Below are 20,664 nucleotides of genomic sequence, written 5' to 3' on the forward strand. Positions count from 1 at the left end.
AATTATTTTTAGTTCCAAAATGTCTACCAGAGGGCACCTTTTCCGGAAAAATATTAATTTCAACAAACTAAACTACAAAACCGGAATACAGAAACAATATTGACAATCCAAAACAAGAATTATGAGTAATAAAATGTAAAACCGAGAAAAGCTGTCAGTTCTAGGAAAGAATGTCGGGATTTGCATGCTTGCGAAGAAGATGAATCTTAATGCTATACAGATTAGGTTAAGAAACGTCTGCAGTCGTTGTCATGTTTTATGTCGATGTTTCCGGCTGTAATATTGACGGTTTCTTGTTGCGACGTTGAATGACTTAAAGAAGTGCATGACGCTTCATGTGCGAAGCATTACAACTGATCAGTTAAGATCTGTTGTTGGAAACACTGCCCATCAACTTGAAATTTTGCAGGTGAATGTGGATGGTCACATGGTGCACCTTTCGCTGTATCATTCTGGACACGATTTACAACTGCTCCTCTTGTGCAATTTTGTCCTAATCTGTTCTTGCTTCTGCAAACTGAACTTTTTTTTTTCTCAAACAGCGTACTGGGTTTTTTTCTTACCTTTACTTAATCTGGTTCGATGACAAGGTGATCAGAAACTAGTCAATAAATCTTAATATTGTTTCTGTATTCCGTTTTGTTCGGTTATTGTGTTAGAATTAATGTTTTTTACCGGAAAAATCGCCCTCTAATGGACATTTTGGAACTAATTTTTTCTTCTTCAAAATTCAGTGAGCACATCTCGTGTATAGTATATATACCAAATTTAATTGCAATCCTTTCACCCGTTTGCGTTGTACGATGCTGTTTGTAGGGGAAGTTTAATTATAACCACCCTGTATTTTATAAAATTAATTCTATGCAAGAATGTCTGATAGGGGGAAATATTTGCTGCCCTTAGCCAATCATACCATCAGTTTAAAAGTAGCACGAAAAGTAGCTGGGGACAAAAAAAAAATCCAACAGGTCTGTTGTACATCCAAAAGTAAATATTTATTTTTATATTGAAAAGTAATTGATAATCTAAAAGTGAGATATAATTTGGAATCGTTTATCTTTACTGGATTTTGCTTCGTAGCTCTCCGATCTAGAATTCTTCTTTTATCTTTCGGAATCTAACGGGAAACTGTTAGTCCGTTGTGTTCATACAGCAATTTTTCGGATTTTAAAATCAATGAATTAAAAAAGACCTTAAATTTTGTAGTATTCTTGAATATATGCTTAATTTAGAAGTTATAAAAAACTTTCCAAATATTTCTAAACACCAAAGTAAAAACCAGGGTATATGTTTTACTCCTTTAAATAACTTATATAACAGTCTGTGGCTTTTTCACCCCTTAACTGTTTTATTTTCTTTAATATCTAATAAGATAATTTATATTTTGGGAATATTTTCTTATTTTGATTCAAATGGAAATCCATTGAATACTTGACTTATCTATATAGTCGAAATAATTTTAATATTGAATTATAATCGTTATGAATGGCTTATTTTTTGCTTACAACTATCAAAATTCGATAAATCGATGCTCGTATGTCACTCGGGCAAAACAGTTAAGCGGTTAATATAGCAAAATTTCCTTTTAATTGGTGGAAGTTTTTAATTAATCAATGCCAATTAGGCTTTCCTATTCTCATAAAATTTCCCAATTTTATTATTATTATTTTTTAATTCCTTTGACTATATGAAAGAACTACAAACTCTTTCAGATATTTCATATTATTTAGAAATATAGAAAAATATATCCCATTGTATTAACATAAAAACTTTGCTCACCAAAGCCATTTGGATCATTATTTTTTTTATCTGATTTGCGCAATTCTTATTCTTGCGCAAGCTATTTTTAATTAAACTCACGATAAGTACGCATTTCATAAATTAGTTATTAATTATCAATTTTCACTCTTCATGTATTCACCCTGGCGGTAAAATTATCAATGTTTTTTTCATTCGAGTCATTAAATTAAAATGTGGGGTAATTTGGGATAATTAATTCATAATACTGGTAACGCGCACAACTTTTAATCGAAACAAAATCAAAACGTTTATTAAAAAAAGTCTGAAATTTATCAAGTTCTCTAAACATCTATAAGCAGAAAAAAACGCTTTGGAAACCAAACTTTCTCTGAAAATAATAGATGAGTACGAATGAAATGAAATATGAAATAAATAGCTGAGTGCAAATGAAATGAAATATGAAATAAATAGATGAGTACGAATAAAATGAAATACGAAATAAATAAGTGAGTACGAATGAAATAAAATATGTATATAGAAGTTTCAAAAAATGATTTTATGCTTGAAATTTAAATGCACTTATCACAATAACTAAAGAAATTGTAGTTTGCTTCATAAATCTATGAAGACAAGCAAAAAAGCTAGAAAAAAAACAAATATGGACAATGGTTCATTTCATATCATATTATAAATTAAAGTATTTGATTTATTATTTCAAACATCTAAGCTTAATAATAGATGTATTAGTAATTTATTTTTTACAGACTACATATATTCAATATCATAATTCATTTATACAGTGTATAGGTGAAAGTAATATATAGATTTGTACACAAAATTAACAATAATAGTAATACTAATACTCTTCAAAGCATATATACTATAAAATTTACAAAAAGTTAACGAACCAAATTATACAATATTCATTTATAAAATTAAAATATCTCCAAATTTTGAAGATTAAAAAAATATTAATTTTTATTGTTACTAATCTATTTTTAAACTTTTTGCTCATTTAGATTTTAAATATAATATGATTTAATTGAAAGTATTGAAATTAATTGGGCTAAAGAATCATGACATTAATAATTTCACAAAGTAAAAAAAAATAGAAGATAAATACTTTTTATATGATATCCTACTTCCGCTTGTGAAAATTCGCTGTGTTTCTGCCTCAAAGTGAAAGATACTAGTTAAATGCTTGACTAAATCTGACATTCCTTTCAAGAAAACTGGTGCGATATTGACCTAAGGTTTTATTACTCTACGCTATTGACCTTAAAACCTGAAGCGAGGTCAACTGTATCTTGGAACTTTGCTTAAATCCTGAGCATATAAATAACAGCCGCCATTTACAATCTCAAATACAGCGAGATCAAAGGAATCGAAGCAATACTACAAACATTACATCCTCAGAACAACTGCATATTTGAGAGAGCATGTTTGGAAAGGTAATAAGAAATATCATAAACTATTTAGTTTTATTAAATATGTCATATGCAAGTATGATAATTTAACTTCCATAAAAGTAAAATGACAATTTTTTTTTCATATCATTGAGATAATACATGTCGAAAGCATTAGTCTTTCGATATTGTTTAACATTTCAATACTTATACAATTATTAGTTAATGAAATATAATAAATAATTAACTTGATGGTAAGTTTTATTACAGAAGACTGCTAATTCTTAATTAATTTTAAGTAAAAATAGAATTTTAAAATGAAGTCGTTTAACTATATTTTTAACAGAAGTTATTTACAATTTTGAAATATTTCGCATTTATATTTCAACAATTAAAAAGTAATGAAAGAGTAAGGTTTAAATAAATGTAGATTAAGGAATGCAACTTTTGTGTTTATTTATGGGGGCATTTATTAGCATGATATGTTTAAATAAATTTTAGTTATTCTTAAATAAAATTATTTATTTTAAAATTTTAGATATTTTTATCTATTTTAAAATGTTAATTTAAAATATTTTATTTAGTTTAAAATATATAATTTATTTATTATTTTAAATATTTCAATTTAAAGTATTAATTTAGCTGAAAATTTTACCATTATAACAAAATATTTGAAACTACACTTTTAACATCTCTGAAACGAAATAATTATAAAAGAAGGTCCATTATTACTCCATCTGTGCGACATCAGAAAATCGATATCACGTCAAAAGTATACCCGATAATGCATTCAATTTACAAATTTCAAAAATTGAATTACTTAAGACAAATATATGATAAGTTTCGAATAATACGTATATATTTATAACACAAAAAGTGTAAATGAAAAAAATAAAAAGTTTAAATCTGCAGGTTTAATTAGAAGCAAATTAGAATTGTTAAAATTCTAAATGGTAATTTTATTTTAACTAAAATAAATATTTCTATTTCAGGTTCTGATACTTGCAGCTCTCAGCATAGTTGCCTATGCTAGTCATCATGTGGAGGTAAAATACTGATTCAAATTGCTAATTTACAAATTTTATTTTCAGACCTAACCTATTTTTAAACACATTTTTAAAAAATTTCAAAAAGCGTTTGTGTTCTAATCTCTATAATGCATTGAATTTTAAGGGTAGCAAATGTTTTAAACTTCGTTTCATTTTTGTAGCACCATCATCACCATCCACAGCCCTACAAATTTGGATACCAAATAAAAGACCACCATGGATCTCAACACAGACATGAGCATGGCGATGGACATGGGCATGTTCAGGGAAGCTATGGTTTCACTGACCACAGAGGTATTCATAGAGAAGTCCACTACGTAGCTGACAAGCAGGGATTCAGGGCCACTGTGAAGACCAACGAGCCAGGAACTGCCAATCAGGATCCTGCTCACGTTAAGCTTCATTCTGATGCTCATCATGTTCATCATCATCATGAGCCTCATCATCATAAGGAGCACCACCATCACGGTAATCAACATCATGGGCATGATCAAGTGTATCATCACCAACATCATGATGGTAATCACCATCATGGACATGCTCAAGTGTATCATCAGCACCATGGACATCACCATGGTTAATTTATATGTATATTCACTTTTGAAGCATTGAATGGAAATGGTCTTTACTGAAGATTTATAGTTGCCAAATAATTTCTTATTTGCTAATTGCGTACAAAGGGTACTACAAGCATTTGATGCCACAAATAAAATATATTTTATAATAATTGATCTTGGTTTTATTTGGAAACGTACAAACAATTAAGGAATTAAGAATTGAGGAAGAATCCGAAAGAAGACTCACTTATTTGACACATTAAATGTGGACGTTTCGGAATATGTGGTTTTAAATGAAATGCAGTAACGTACGTTTTTTAATTAAGAGAATAATAGTTAATAGAAAAATCCTAATAATTTTCAAATCATTTTAAAATTTATTTTTGGTATGATAAAGTTCGGAAATTGAACTTCTTTTGATGATGATGATGCTCCGAGTGGAAGCGTACATGCATTAGTACAATCTTGTGATATGACGAAAACCAATTTTAATAGCCTAAGTTATTGACTTTGTTGTAATCAACAACTGACTAACTTAGAATAACAGTTAAGGTTTTCGTTTTTAAAGTTCACAAAAGGAAATATTTCAATGAAAGTGTTTACTCAATATTAGTTATAGTTGACTTCAGAAATATAATTTTTAATTACGAAAATAAATCTTTTAATATATATAGCTAAGAAAAGTTGTTCGGAAATGTGCAGTATACAAGTAAGATAAAAATATGATAAAACTGTTGACATTTTTACATCAAAATTTCAATAAATAAAATTGTTCTATTAATACATTACATTCTATTATTATATTTGTTCTATTATTACCTTCGCATAAATATATCACTGGCGCAAGGCAAATAAATAAGATATTAAATAAGATCCCCAATTATCGAGTGCAAAGTTAATAAATTAATCGATTAATATGATTAAATAAATTATATTTAAATTTAGTGCGTGTGTTTCTAATTCCGCCTTTAATTTCTATAAATAAAGTTCAAGTATTCATCAATTAATTTAATTTGATTTTAGAAGGAAAACAGGAATGAAATCCCTTCTAAATATTATTTAATTATATATTTTTTTAAATATCAGATTATACTTCATCTTTAACAATCTTCATCAAAAATGTTTTATACCAATTTAATAAGAAAATGTAAAAAGCATTTAGATTATTTTGCTTACATTGTACAGTTTTATATATTGAATTCTTTGGTATCTAAATTAATTATAGGTCTTTAATATAGTAGTCTATCAATCTTAGAATAAAATAAGACAATAATTGCATATTTTATTTATTTCTGACAAAGTTATAGATATAACTAAGAACAAGCAAAATCAAAATATTTGAATGTTTAATATATTCTTATGAAATTTTACTGAATTTTTTTCAGAATCACCAATCTGTTAGTTTGATTTTTTTTAAATATATTATACAGATATGTTTTCATTTCTCATCATTGTTATACAACAAAACCATTTTTCACTATGGGTATTTATTTCATTTTTTTTTTGTCTTCGGGTTTTTTTTCTTATATTACTTATGAGCACTATGGATTGTCACAGCTTTGAATTGATTAAAAAGTGTTATTTAATACCTAAAATGAACAAAATATTTCGGAATGCAACTAACGTGTTATACTCGCTGTACAAGCCGTCGCATTCGTTTGATGAAAAATAGAAAAAAAATGTACTTTACTTTTTACAAATAATTTGTTGATCAACCAAAATTAAATTTACTTATTAAAAACTAATATTTCAGAAAATATGGATGCGGTCAGAAGCTGTGTGTTTTAGTTTTGGCTTATTTCATGTCAGTTACTGAAACTGGTTGGTCCAAGTGATTTACAATTTTCAACTGGATATTAATTGCCTTTTCATCAGGAATGACGATTCCAAAAGTATTTTTTCTATTCGGCCAAATTTTATTATTAACAATTGTAGCAGCTATTCGTTTTATTTCTCTAAATTTCCATAAAAATTACTCTTGTAATTTGAAGAAAAAATAACATATGTCGTGGAAAAATATAGTTCCTTAATAAATTGAACATATATGGAAAATTTACTTAAACTATATATACATACAATCACATAAATTAGTTCTTAGCACTTAATTGAAGTATCTTCAGTTTATTCAGAAATTAAATAATAATTTGTAGAGTGTAGTTGCCATAAAAATAAACTATCAGTTAAGAGAGCATCATTATTTTTATGATGTAGAATATTCTTACATTTTTTAGATCTACTTTTCTAAAATATTCTACCAAAGAGCATCTGAAATACAAAGATGAGAATTTAGAGTATAAGTAAGGAATTTCTTGCTTCTCTATACAGTGTAATAATGGTTGAAGTGAATTACTTCTAATCTTATGACTGGTCCTATATCTTAAATGTAGGATGAATCAATAGATCTTGCCTTCATAGGAGCTATTTTGATTTCACCATAGCGCTGATAGGGTCAAACAAAATACTCTTATTTCAGCCGGCGTCCTGACATAGGGATAGCGCGTCTTCTCCTAGATCTGGGAGTCCTGGGTTCGAGTCCCGATTTGGGCATGGTTGTTCTTCCGTTGTTCTATCTGAGAGGTGTGAATGTGCCCTCCTGTAAAAAGGGTCTGTGCAAGCGAATGAGTGATGCGTGAGTAGCAAAGTAGAACTAATGACCGTAGTTGGCGCTACTAAAAAAAAAACAAGAGACGCTCCCACATCGGCTAAAAATCGCTGTCTTCGTAACAGCGGGCTTGTCCGTGGCAACTGCCATAAGAAACAACAACCTTATTTCTAAGGCGGGCTAGGGATTAGCTATTTTATAGTTATATTTACAAACAGAAAACTTATGATAGCCGCAAATACAAAAGAGAAATGTCGAAATTCTTTTTAAAAACTCAATTTTATTGAACTAGCATAATTTTTTGAGTTTTTAAGACGCTTATTTGATAATCAGAGAGTGATAACTTGCATATAAATAACTTAAGACATATGAAATAATGGCAATGAATATTTGAATTATAAGTTGCTCAATCCTGAATCTCTGTGAATTTCTTGGCCATAGCAATTTGCTGAGTAGAGATATGGAATCATCCAATGGAATGAAATACAATTAGCATTCTACCTTTCTCTTTAAAAAGGTAATAAAATTGTTGTACTTTGAATGGGATTTATCAATGCCTAAAATATTTCTAAAAGTAGAATTAACTATGGTTATTTAAAACCAAAATTCGACTGTTTAAATTTTTCTTCAGATGATATACTGTTTCTCCATAGCTATCAATTAAATCTTAAAATTTAATATCTTTTTGTATTTATTTGAAATCTTAAAATTTCAAATAAATACAAAACTCAGACTGACATAAGTTATAAGCGTAAACTTCTTATTTCAAGAAGATTATAGTTTCCCGGGTTTAATGTATATACTCTTGCGATTTATTCATTAGATTAGATTATAAAGGTACACATTCTTATCAGCATTCAAAAAAGAAGAAATCGTAAATTTTATTATTTTCTTTTTATAGTATTGTTTTAAATTTTATAAAATTAATAATTAATTTTTTTTAAATTATAGTATTATTAAAATCACTATCAGATTATGTCCCTTATATAGGTTTAAAATGCAATTAAATTATTAAATCAACTAAAAATAATTTTTTGAAAGCTTTTAAAATAAATTATTTTTATCGATAAAATACTGACGTACACAATTCCAAAACTCTGGCAATCAAACTCCTTACATCTAGATCTACATCTCATATAAGTATGAGTGAAAGATCCTTATGAAAAATTTATTCTTAAACCATTGAAATAAGCCAAATTTTAAATAAAAGTGCCTTAATGGCTATATTAGAGATATACTACATTCGTTTATTAAATAACATTATATAATCGGTAGAACAAAGGAAATTATTCGAAACGAATTATTATAAAAAAAAAGGAAACAAGTATGTTGCTTCAAGCGTACATATCTTTCAAACAACTTTAAGCTGCTTTATTACAATTTTTTTTGCTTGAAAACAAAGAGAAAGAATCTTATTAACTCATGCTTTACAAAAGTTGAATTGATACTATATCTAAAGCTATTTGTAAAGAGATTAGAAGTATTGTATTGATAAAATAAAATAATAAAAATGTTTATACCAGCTTAAATGATAAACTGCATTATTTATTTTCTTTTTTTTTTTTTTTTCGATTTTCTTGAGCATATGTTGAACAAAATATTTAATACCATAGAAACGAAAAGCAACAGAGATATTAGCTTTTGATAAATAAGAAAATTCGAAATTATTTTATAAAAGATCTAATTCACCGGGCTCATAAAAAATACCTCCGTAAGCACAATTTTTTTTTAAATGGTAAAATTTGATTTATTTTTGCATTGTTTCAAAATGTCTTGTCTATCTCTATAATTTGCATTGATTTGTTTTTTTTAATCAAGAAATAAAAAATAATAAAGAAAAACTAATAGCATTAAGTTTTTTTCTGAATATTTTTTATGCACATATATTCTCTTTTATGTTTAGATATATAAAGACTAGGTTTCATTATTCTCTTTTCGTTACATCGTCGTTTCAAATTACGAACACAGTAAGTCAATTTCAAAATAAAATAAAATTTTAGTGGAGTAAATCTTTGTTAAACTTGGTTCCCCCAAAAGCAATTTTTCTAAAATTTCTCTATCGCTTGATTGCTTCTATTTTATTTGCCCTCACAAAAATATTATTTACATATGTTGACAATGTTGCCGCATACAGAAAATGAGTTGAAAAAAATAATAAAAATTGCAAAATTAATTGAAGCGTTTTTGATAGAGATGGAGGAAATTAATTAATTTAAAATGATGATTGAGAAATAATGAATGAGAACTAAATAACCTTGCAGCTCTAACCAACATGAAGCAGAAAATATAAAAATATTAGAAAAAAAAAGCGTAGGATAATCATCTGATTTTATAACAGATATTGAAGGAAGAAATGGGGACATAATACTTGGGGCACTGGAAAATTGTGCCTACTTTACTGTGAAGCTTTTTGAAAGTTGCATCAAGTATTTTCCTAAGCAAAAATAATAATAAATAAATAAATATAGATGCAGCTACTTAATAAATAATATTAAACATCTTTTTAGCTCACAAGTGCCTCATTTTGCCATTTTGATTATAATATGAAAGACTTTTCTTAGAAAGTATACTCACTTTCTAAATTTGAACTATACCTTTCACATTTTTAAGGAAGTAAATTACTTTACGGAACAATTCTTACTTTATACTCAACATATCTGCGATGCAACTCCCGTGTTCGTCACAAATACATTGCAGCCTTACAGTGTGCAGTCTTACTTTATTATGACCTTGCAGTATGGCCAGCCTTATATTATTGTGACCTTACAATATGGACAAAGAGCACTTATGTATTTTTTACATTATTTGTACCAATTATACATACTGAAATTGAATGTATGTATGTTATTTTTCATTCAAAGATTGTGCATAACTTGATAAATAAAAATTTGTCTAACAAGATATCAGTTGGAAGGGAATTCTGTCTGCATTTTTATATCCAAAATTAGCATAGATCAAATTTTTCTTAAAATATTGCATAAAATAGTCAATAAATCAGAATATTATAAATAACATTCAATATTAGGAGTAATTTATAAACTCGTAGATTGGCATTTTATAGAATGAACCCGCCTTACTATGATGATATATGTCAATAAAAGAAAAGAAAATATGTGTATTCGTAATTTATATTCTTAATATAAATCCATAAAGTATAAAGTTATTTATATTCGTAATTTACAGGCTTCAGGAATCCAAACTAATTTCATAGAAAAACTCTGAATTTTTCAGTTAGTTACATATAAAACGTTGTTGAAGCAAACAATTTTAATTTACGATGAGGGGTCATCACGACATGTATATATTAGGGAGAGAAACAAATTACAATGCGATAATCATATTGACAGTTCGCAGTTAGTGTGATTTGATTTTTCTTAATAACAGTTGCATTGCTGGGAGTAAGTATATTTCTACAAATGTACGAAAGAAACAAATGTTGCACTAAAATATCTTAAGTATTTATCTGTCCTATAGAAAGGATTCTTGTGAAAAGAAGTAGTTAACTTTTTTAATGCTCCATTGTTTGCTTTATAGTAAATAATAGGGTGCAAAACAAATTATTATATAATTTCGAGGTTGAAAACGGGAAAATTTTAAATCTCCAAAGGCTTTGAAAAATGAAATTATTTGCTATTATCTAATCTCTTATATTGAAATATATTTTAAATCTTCGTTCTTCCCAATTTGACTGCCTAACTACCATCGATACATTAGAATGAAGAAATAGATGTTATATTTCTGATCACGATAGATCTTGAAATGAAAACATAGCGCAAATGAAAGAAAAAGCCGAGAAAAACCCTTTTAGAAACATCGAGCATGAATTTAAGCAAAAAATCATTATCTATTTAAAAACATAATGAAATTAACAAATGATTAAATAAAATAGAAAGTTAGTAAAAATACACATTAAAAGGGATAAAGAAATTATGGAATCGATCTGATTGAATTATCTATCGTATTTTATCAAATGAAAAATTTGCTTGTACGATGATTCATAAACCTAAATTCCAAGTAATAATTAAAAAATGTTTAAAAAAACAGTTTAAATGCATGATGAAGAACTACATTGAGGTTACATTTAAACACATTAGCGACTGTTATTGAAGTATGTATTTTAGAGCGGCATGTGTTTTTTATGCACTCCTTGTAGAAAGACGCCATTTACGATAATGAAGAAGTGAATATGAAAATGTGGCATTAGATTCTATTGAATCTTCTCTTCAACTTTTAAAGTAAATCATCATCAATTTTGAAACCGACACGCATTTCTTTCTTCATTATAAGCGAATTTCGTTCCTTCATTAAAGCTTCACACCCAATTCTTTACCACTCACAGTATTTTGTCTACGAACTTCATTGGTTTTGTATTCCTAGGGTTAAGAAAACAGGTGATAAAAAGTGACTTGAATGCGGCAGGATATTCATAAAAAACATTTTAAATGTTCCAAATGCAGTTGATGCGTTAGTCAGGGATTTAAAAAAATGATTTCTATTGTTTATCAATGAGTCAGCAACGTGGATATGCATGCTTGAAATTACTAGACCGGCGCTTTTGTGGAAGAAAATTGAAAGCGGAATTTAATTTCTGGATAAACAAAAGATAAGTACCGTGACCCACCCTGAAGCACATGGATAGATCTAAATTGAGGGGACAGTCATGAAAGCATTGGCGGAACTGAGATTGAATCCTAAGGGCCAGCCCCTCAACGGTAAAATCCCTATTGTGGGAGGTACAGCCCGTCATCAGTTGAGGGTAGCCGGCCGCACATCATTTCTGTACCCACGCAAGGGCCAAGAACCAATTACCATACTGTAAACTTCTCATCCTCATACCGATATGTTGATCCTCATAGGTGAGAGTTTTTGAATAACATTATATGTATTTTTTTTGTATTTATTCAGCATTCTTAAATTTAAATTCTTATCATTTTTCTTCATATTTTTAAGTGGCTATTATGTATTATTGTAAACTACAGTTAAGTTTAAAATCAAGAACTTCTTCTTTAACTTTTTTTTTCTAATCATTTTAAACAACTTTTGTCAAAATAAGCGTGGTTAGTTCAAATTTCTGTTCATCTATGAGTTAAACTGTATTGCAGTTCCCTGAATTCTTCCGATGCACAAGAATTAACCAATTTATTTCAAGAGATGTATTTATTATAATAAATACTTTTCTGTAGTAAAATTTGTGTATTGTGGTAAAAGTTTAATACAATTTCAATACACCTTTTGAAATCAATAGGTATTATTTATCTTATTTTATTTCATTTATTTATATTGCTACGAAGAATCCTTTTAATATATATTCTCGATCCCAAAATTAGCGTAATTAATATAAATTAAGGATTCATTGTTTAAAATATAATTCATGCATTTGTAACTAATTTTTTCAACTCCAAACAAATAATATGTTATTTGAATACAAAATACTGAACATTTTTGTATAATAATTAAATTATTTACAAAAACTTAATAAAAGGCATTTTAATATTCTTCTAAAATAAATTAGTAAACTAATAATTAAATTGTGTATTCTTTATCACATTGTATAAACATGGAAAAAGGTTCTTGTAAAATTTAAGCTTTATTCAAACAAAACATCAAGTTTTAATTTATCAATTCAACTCTTATTTTAGAAGTGGTAGGAATGGTTAATTTTTATTTTTAAAAAATGAGAAAATGCAATTTGTACAATGAATGAAACCAACTGAAATTACACATAAAATACATATAATGAAAAGAAAAATAAATATTACTTTTCTTCCTATCATTCACTTCACGAAAAATATTACTTTTTTCACTTTTTAATGTATAAAATAAAACGCTTGATTAAGTCTATCTTTTATTTTTTTGTAAAAAAATGCCTGCGTGATATTGACCTAATGTACTTAATATGTTAAATAGCAGAGCTTAAAACCTGTGAATAACGTCATTTGCACTTTGTATTTTGGTCAAATTTCGTTGATATATATAAAGACACCACCGTTAATCTAAGTCATTTCAGTTCTTGAGCTTCAAACCAGTGTTTTATCATACAGCATTCGAGAATCAACATGATTGCAAAGGTAAAATTTTTAAATTAATCATTCATTGTTACTTGCCACTTTGCAATGCTGTCTTTTTACTACTAACTTAGATTTAATCATCCGATATAACTGTTTGATACAGATATCTGATTTCTAATTGTCAATATACAGTAAAATAAACCCAATAACTACAAATATTTTAAGACAATGATAAATGCTTTTCAGAATGATATTAAAATATATATATATTTGCACCACAACATGCAAGACCTTTGATCACTAATATGTATATTACCTTTATAACGCTTGAACTTTTAAAGTAATTTCTAATGGATGCACTTTATTGAAAAGTTGCAAATATATATGTGTCATCCGTTATTTCAGAAAATTTATAGTTATTCCTTATATGAATTAATATAACAAAACAAGAATTTTGAATGTTCTTTAATGATAAAAATATTTAACGCTCGAATATTTGGATCAAACTTGTAACAGTGCAATAATATATTTCAGGTTTTATTGTTGGTTGCTCTGTGTGTAGTTGTCTACGGAAGTCATCAGGAGGTAAGCATTTACTGACATGATTGTTTTTGTAAGTCGATTATGATTTTTATTTAAGTTTTTTTACGGATATAAAACAAAACTTTTAGTTTAAAACAACAACCTACAATTTTATACATAAATATCTTTATAGAAATATATATTGAAATATATGCAAAATCGCTTTCTTTAATAAAATAATTCAATGTAATAGGCAATTCGTCATTTTCCATTTTATACTATTAATATCTTACTAGAATTTAAAAAGGCAATAGTGTTTAGAAATCAATTAAATATGTGATAAAAATTATTTCTAACATTTCATTTTCTCAAATGTGCATAATTCATTCTATTAATCAGAAATTTTGACAGAATGAAAATACCTAAATAGAATGAAGAATACATTTCATCAGTATGGTTTAAACATAGAGATTAACTACGTCAATTTTATAACAGACAATATACATTTTTTAATCGATTATATTTCTACAATATTGCTTGAGCAATATTACTAACATTTAAATTTTTGGGTTACCTGAATATCAATTAGCAAATAACAGATCAGATTAATTAAGATATAAAATTTCATGACTTTTATTTTTCTTTCTGCATGATATTTCGTAGTGCTTTATATACTAAAATCTCTCCTTTTAAGTAATGAATTAACAAAAAAAAAAAAAAATAAGCGGTTGTCCTGCTTAAAAAATTAAAACCTACTATATTATTTTAATTTCAATAAAGTATAGAAATTTATTTTATGATTATTATGAATTATAATGATGAATTATATCTAATCGAGTTTTTTTTTTTTGGTTTGAAATTATAAAATTATCATTCTAGATTACATAATTGCCTCCACTAATTTCAAAATTTAATATTTTGTAATTTTTTCAAAGTCAAAATACAATAATTTAATTGAAAAAGGTTTCAGAAGACAAAGTTTAAACACCTATCAGTAACTTTTATAAGCAATAAAAAATATACTCATCAGAATAAATATAAAAAAAGTTAACAAAAATGTTCAAGTTCGTTATTATTAGAGATATTATATTATAATTTCAAGCATTACCTTTTCTTAAACGGAATCTTCAATATTCGAAAAAAAAAAATCTTAGGATTTTTTAAGTTTTTCATTAAGTGCTTGTTTTAAATGAATTCACACACAAAAAAAATAATAATTTTCAAAGAAAACAGTCCTCTATATTTTTGCTAATTCATTATATTTCCATGACAAAAATTCTTAATTATTTTAATTTAAGTTGTCAGTAAAATATTTTTATTTTAGATTTTGTTTAATTACACTATACACTACCTAAATCTAAAAATTTTCAGCACCATCATCACCATCCTCAACCTTACAAATTTGGCTACGAAATCAAAGATCACCACGGATCTCAACATAGGCATGAACACGGAGACGGTCATCATGTTCAAGGAAGCTATGGCTTTACTGACCACAGAGGTATCCATAGAGAAGTCCACTACGTAGCAGACCGTCATGGATTCAGAGCCACCGTAAAGACCAACGAACCAGGAACTGCCAATCAAGATCCCGCTCATGTCAAATTGCATTCGCATGCTCACCATCACCACGCGCCTCACCACCATGCACATCATCATCATGGACATGCTCATGTATACCATCACCAAGATCATCATCATGGTTAAAGAATTTAGTATACTTAAATCTCATTAATTTCAAAAGATCATTAATTATTTTCCCTTTTTTGTTGAGTTAATAGATGCCAGAGCTTTCTAGACAATTGGAGAGGAAGGGATGCTTCTTTCATTTCTTTAACATCTTTTAAGTTAATTTTCTGTTCTATTTTCTGGTCTGAGTTTCCCCTTTTATTTATTGCAGCATTTTCTAACTTCTTTTAATTTTTTGCTAATTCTTCATGATTAACAACTTTTGTCTTTGACTAATTCCTTCATTCTCTTCTGAAAACTTTTATCTTGTTAAATTTTTTGATTCTGTTTCAAATAATTAATTATTCGAATTTTATACTGAATTTGTCATCTCAAATTCCGTCATATTTTTAACCACAACAGCACTTCTTCTCATGACATCCTTTTATTTTCTTAGAATTTTGTTTCACCTATAACATAATATGTATATATTTATGTTAGCCATTCTTTGTCGTTGAGTTTTTCTCTATTCCTTTGCTGTTGTTGAGGCTTTTTAATGCTTTTGAAATGAAATAAAATAATATTTAATAAGATCTGTGTTATTAGTTTATTTCACCCAGCAAAAATAAATCTAGAAACGGAAGTACTTTCCAAAATATTGTTTTATAGATGAAATATTTTTATATCATATATTATAAATATTACAAAATGCAGAAAGTAATTCTGCTAGAAGATTATTTAACAAAACGTTTGGGAACATAGAAAAAATTAATACAAATAAAAACCGGTTTGATAAACATAACATAAATAAAACCAGCATTTTTATTGAGATTCAGTACAGTATTCATAATTTAATATGTTAATTTAAATAATTAATTACCAAGATTGACCTTATACATTGGTTACAAAGAAGAGAGGAGATGAGATGAAAATGGATTCATAGTCGCTATGAAGACCAACGTACCTAGAACCGTTATTTATGCTCCAGCTTGAGATAAACTTTGATTTTACATTTATCATCATTATTATTAGAGCACCATCATCATGAAAATCATTATCATTGTCATCATGTTTATGGTCATAACAATGTGTTTCATCACCAAGCCCAACAGCATGGGCATCCTAATTAATTGATAAGAAAAAAAATGCTTCAAAATGTAGAACGGAGCTTAGGTGTAATATATTAGCCTCTTAATTTTGTAATTTTCATTACTGTTTATTTAAATAAATCCCTTCTATTTCTGGAATGCATTTAAAGCCCATGGGATTCTTGAGATGTTAATGGGTTATCGGTTATGTTTGGATTAAATTATGACAACTATGAATTACTTAGTTATAGCCAATAGATTTGATTTAAAAATAAATAATTTGATGCACGAGATCGGGTTTCATAGTTAAGAGGTGAATCTTGTAAAATAATTTGCATTTGCTTATTTACATTGCATAAACGACGAGATTGTATTTCATAGAATAATTATTTCTTTAAAAAAATTATATATTGAAAATAATTATGCAATATAAGATATTTATTTCAGTTTGTTAAAATAATTATTAGATTTAATACGAAAAAAAATGATTTTGAATTATATAGTAACTGTAAATTATAGACATTCAGAAACATTTATGCTGCAACACGAACTTTGGAGTCTAGGGATAAACAGATTCCTTAATGAATAAACATTTTTTGAACGTATAAATGTTAAAACGTATATGCAGAATGTAAAATAAAATAACTAAAATGCTGCCATATTGTATTATATGCAAACGCATTTTAATGCATTATCGCCGAAATATTGATATTAGCTTTAAAATTCAATAATTTCCTTAAAACGAATCGCATTAATTTTAGAAAAGAAGAGAGAAGGTTGTAGTTTCGATTTTGTCAATGTTTGTACAAATAATAGCTATCAAAAATGATGAATACCATTTGTTTTTTAAATCCAGCTGCAAGCATTATTTTATAGATCCATAAAATTGCTTCATTTATTTATTGTCGTGTCTTAAATTTTTTTGCTGTTTATAGTCCAAAGGACTTCTATTTCTTAAACGGCGTCGTTTTAATTCCTAATGCAGCTCACGTGTTTATCGAAAAAATTTCATTTCTGTATTATTAATTACATTTTTTGTTCATTTTTCTGTTTCTTATACTTTACCTGTAAATAAATTCTTATTATTATTGCTTACACTAAATAAAAATCTTTGTTTCTCCCAAAGTTTCATATATATTTACAAAGAACAATACTGATTAAATATTAATGCAATTTTTGGGAATAGTTTATTGTAAACAAAAGAAAAGCACCTAAAATATTCATTTGAAAGTGAATTTAAATAGAAAGTCACTCAACCGATAAATAAGTCAATAACAAATTTTTGGAAATTAAAATTAAGATAGTTAAAAGAAGACAGACAAAACCCATGTGAATCAATAAAATAATAGAACTAGAACTCAAAAACAGAAAGTAAAATTTACATTCAGAAAACGTACAGAATGATATATTATTTAATTCTCCTAAAATAATAATCTCATTATTTAAATTGGTGAATATGTTTAGAGACATGTCTTAATTTCGTCATTCCAGACATTTTAAAAAAAGTTATTTCAGAATGAATGTTTGATATATAATTATTAAATAATTTTTGAATTTTTGCACTTACTTATTAATAACCAGCATTATTTGAAAAAAAAAATCATTTTTAATTTCTACTTCTGTCAATTAAATATACAGATGAAAAAGAGAAATAACTTTTCTAAGTCATCCATTTACCGCTCGTCCCGCTACTAAGCTAAGTTGAGTTTTAACTTTTTTAGTGAGGGTTTTCATGGAAAATTTGATTTTGTTTAAATGGAAGAAATATTTGAATAATGTATTTTATAAAATATATTCTCTAAAAGAATAATTGATGGAAACCATTTGCGGCTTTAACCCATAGCAGAATGTCATCAATTTTTATGTTACTTAAACCTGGCTATGGACAAGAAATCCAGCAGGCCGAATATACTTACGGAGATAAATATTTATTTTAAAATTGAATCTCTATTGATAATCTAAGAGTAAAATATACTTAGACATCTTTTCTCTTTGCTACTAGACTTTGCTTCGTATCTCTGCGCTCTCGAGTTCTTTTACCTTTAGAAATCGTAATATTATATTTAATTAAAAATATTGTTACGAACCTGCTATGCTGCTTCCCAGCATAGTTGGTTCCATAGGAGGTCCCAGAGCTTGGCGACAAACTTGACCATTTGGCGACTTGGCGATGAATTTGGCTACTTTGGCGCCAAAATAGATTATGTCCGAAACATCGAGAATTTTCCCGATCCGTCCAGTAGGAACGGAGTTACGTCTGATTGGTTGAGAGGCTTCTAGCCCCGCCTCCTGAGACCTATAAAAGGAAGCACCCGCAGCTGCAGAGTAGTGGTGAGTCGGGTGGTGAACCAGTGGTGAATTGAGGAGAAGTCGGAAGCGACAGAGCAGAGTATTGTTGAGTTGAGTGGTGAACCAGTGGTGAATTGAGGAGAAGTCGGAAGCGGCAGAGCAGAGTAGAGTAGAGTGGTGAACCAGTGGTGAATTGAGTAGTCGGAAGCGACAGAGAAGAGTGGTCGTGGACCAGTGGAGTCGTTGTAGTGGTGAACGGACGGTGAATTGAGTCGTAGACCAGTGGAGTCGAAGAGTAGTCGGAAGCGATGGTGAAGAACTCGTCTTCCAGGGACTAGCGAAGCAGAGACGGAGTAGAGCTGCTGTGTATACTGTTGTATGCTGCTGTGTATGCTGTTGTATGCTGCACGTCTCGGCTGAAGATAATCGTCTTCTGTGCTGTATATAGTCGTCATCTTTGTGCTGTCCTGTGTGTCTTCGTGTAAATAAACGTCGTTGTTTTTATTTTCTACCGCCGCTTGATGATTGAGCGTTCTCCACACCATATAACTCCCACTATCCAAACGAACCCCGGAAATTTCGTAACAATATTAATAAATATCTTTAGAACCGGAGAACACCTCAGAAACGAGGATGAGGAGCTTCCAGTATGATGGTTGGTTCTGGTCATTCTAGTAGGTACATAAATGATGGGTCTCGGCTACCTCCTATCGACGAGACATGCTTCTCTCGATAAGCGTTGTACCGTGGCCAGTGATGGCCCTTGACTCTTAGGATCCTTAGTTCGAAACAACGCTTGCTATAGCAATAGTGCAGTCAATCAGATTGAATCCAAAAACCTTAATTAGGCGGGACTGAGTAGCCAGTATAGTTATCTTCAGGACTCTAACCTGAAACTGATAGTTATTTCCATTCTTGTAGTAATTTTTGGGACATAGCGTATCGAGTGATTAAACAAATGGCATTAAATTTACTAACATTCTAGAAAATATATTTAATTTAGAAGCTACAAAATAACTCCCAAATTTTGTTAAAGGACAAAATAAAAGTCAGAATTTAGATGTTATTAATTTTATAAAATCACCCATATAATATGCAAAGATTCAAGAAGATAATAAGAAATTACTGAAAATGGAAATCAGGTCTTTCTGACAAAATAAATGCATCATTATGATTTAAAAGAAATTATCAGGTATGACAAAAATAAAATTAAATTAATGAAAGTAAGAGTAATGTAAGACAGAACACAATGCATTTATAAATTCTGTCATTTATTTAAAGAATATCAACAAAGTAGTTTATAATAAACTAATTTATTTTTAATGTGATATATGATGTACATCATTAATGTGACAAACAATTTTTAAATAAATTGGGATTAGTCTTCATAGAATTGTTAAGGGTATTTAAAAAAAATCATAAGTAAAATAAATATGGAATGTTTGCAGTAGAAACATAGTTATATAGTCCATTAGAAACATTCGTGAAAATTGCTGTTTCAGTTTGAAAGAAATATCAGACAAATGATAATTTTAGCAACTTTAGAAAATTTTTAATTAAATACTTTTTACAAACGGAAAAGCTTGAATAATGCGTTTCATTTTAAAGCTTGAATTAATTAAAATAATTTTAATAGTTTGGAAAATGCGATTAGAATCATTTTTATAAAAGAAAATATCCCATTTATTTATTCTTATTTTTTTTATTCCTATAAAATAATGAAACACAAGCACTA

General features: G+C 28.0%; 2 protein-coding genes across 2 annotated transcripts; both read left to right on the forward strand.

Annotated features, from left to right (window-relative positions):
• The first annotated feature begins 325 nt into the window (after positions 1–325).
• LOC129984875 (histidine-rich glycoprotein-like) lies at positions 326–4,776 on the forward strand. The gene is made up of 3 exons (XM_056094833.1): positions 326–409; positions 4,139–4,192; positions 4,357–4,776. Exons 1-3 carry the CDS (start codon positions 326–328, stop codon positions 4,774–4,776), a joined length of 558 nt encoding a protein of 185 aa, XP_055950808.1.
• Positions 4,777–13,410: 8,634 nt separating this feature from the next.
• On the forward strand, positions 13,411–15,591 carry LOC129984876 (histidine-rich glycoprotein-like). The gene is made up of 3 exons (XM_056094834.1): positions 13,411–13,422; positions 13,897–13,947; positions 15,256–15,591. The coding sequence occupies exons 1-3, from the start codon at positions 13,411–13,413 to the stop codon at positions 15,589–15,591; spliced, it is 399 nt and encodes a 132-aa protein (XP_055950809.1).
• The last annotated feature ends 5,073 nt before the right edge of the window (positions 15,592–20,664 follow it).

The sequence above is a fragment of the Argiope bruennichi genome, chromosome 9 (genome assembly GCF_947563725.1).
Source record: "Argiope bruennichi chromosome 9, qqArgBrue1.1, whole genome shotgun sequence".
In the NCBI taxonomy this organism is placed as follows: domain Eukaryota; kingdom Metazoa; phylum Arthropoda; class Arachnida; order Araneae; family Araneidae; genus Argiope; species Argiope bruennichi.

Bases quoted from the DNA above. Each gene is read 5' to 3' on its own strand.
- LOC129984875 (XM_056094833.1), top strand. From the start codon at position 326: ATGACGCTTCATGTGCGAAGCATTACAACTGATCAGTTAAGATCTGTT. The intron at 410-4,138 runs GTGAATGTGGAT...TTTCTATTTCAG, and splicing joins ATCAACTTGAAATTTTGCAG to GTTCTGATACTTGCAGCTCT. The intron at 4,193-4,356 runs GTAAAATACTGA...TCATTTTTGTAG, and splicing joins ATGCTAGTCATCATGTGGAG to CACCATCATCACCATCCACA.
- LOC129984876 (XM_056094834.1), top strand. The intron at 13,948-15,255 runs GTAAGCATTTAC...AAAAATTTTCAG, and splicing joins TCTACGGAAGTCATCAGGAG to CACCATCATCACCATCCTCA.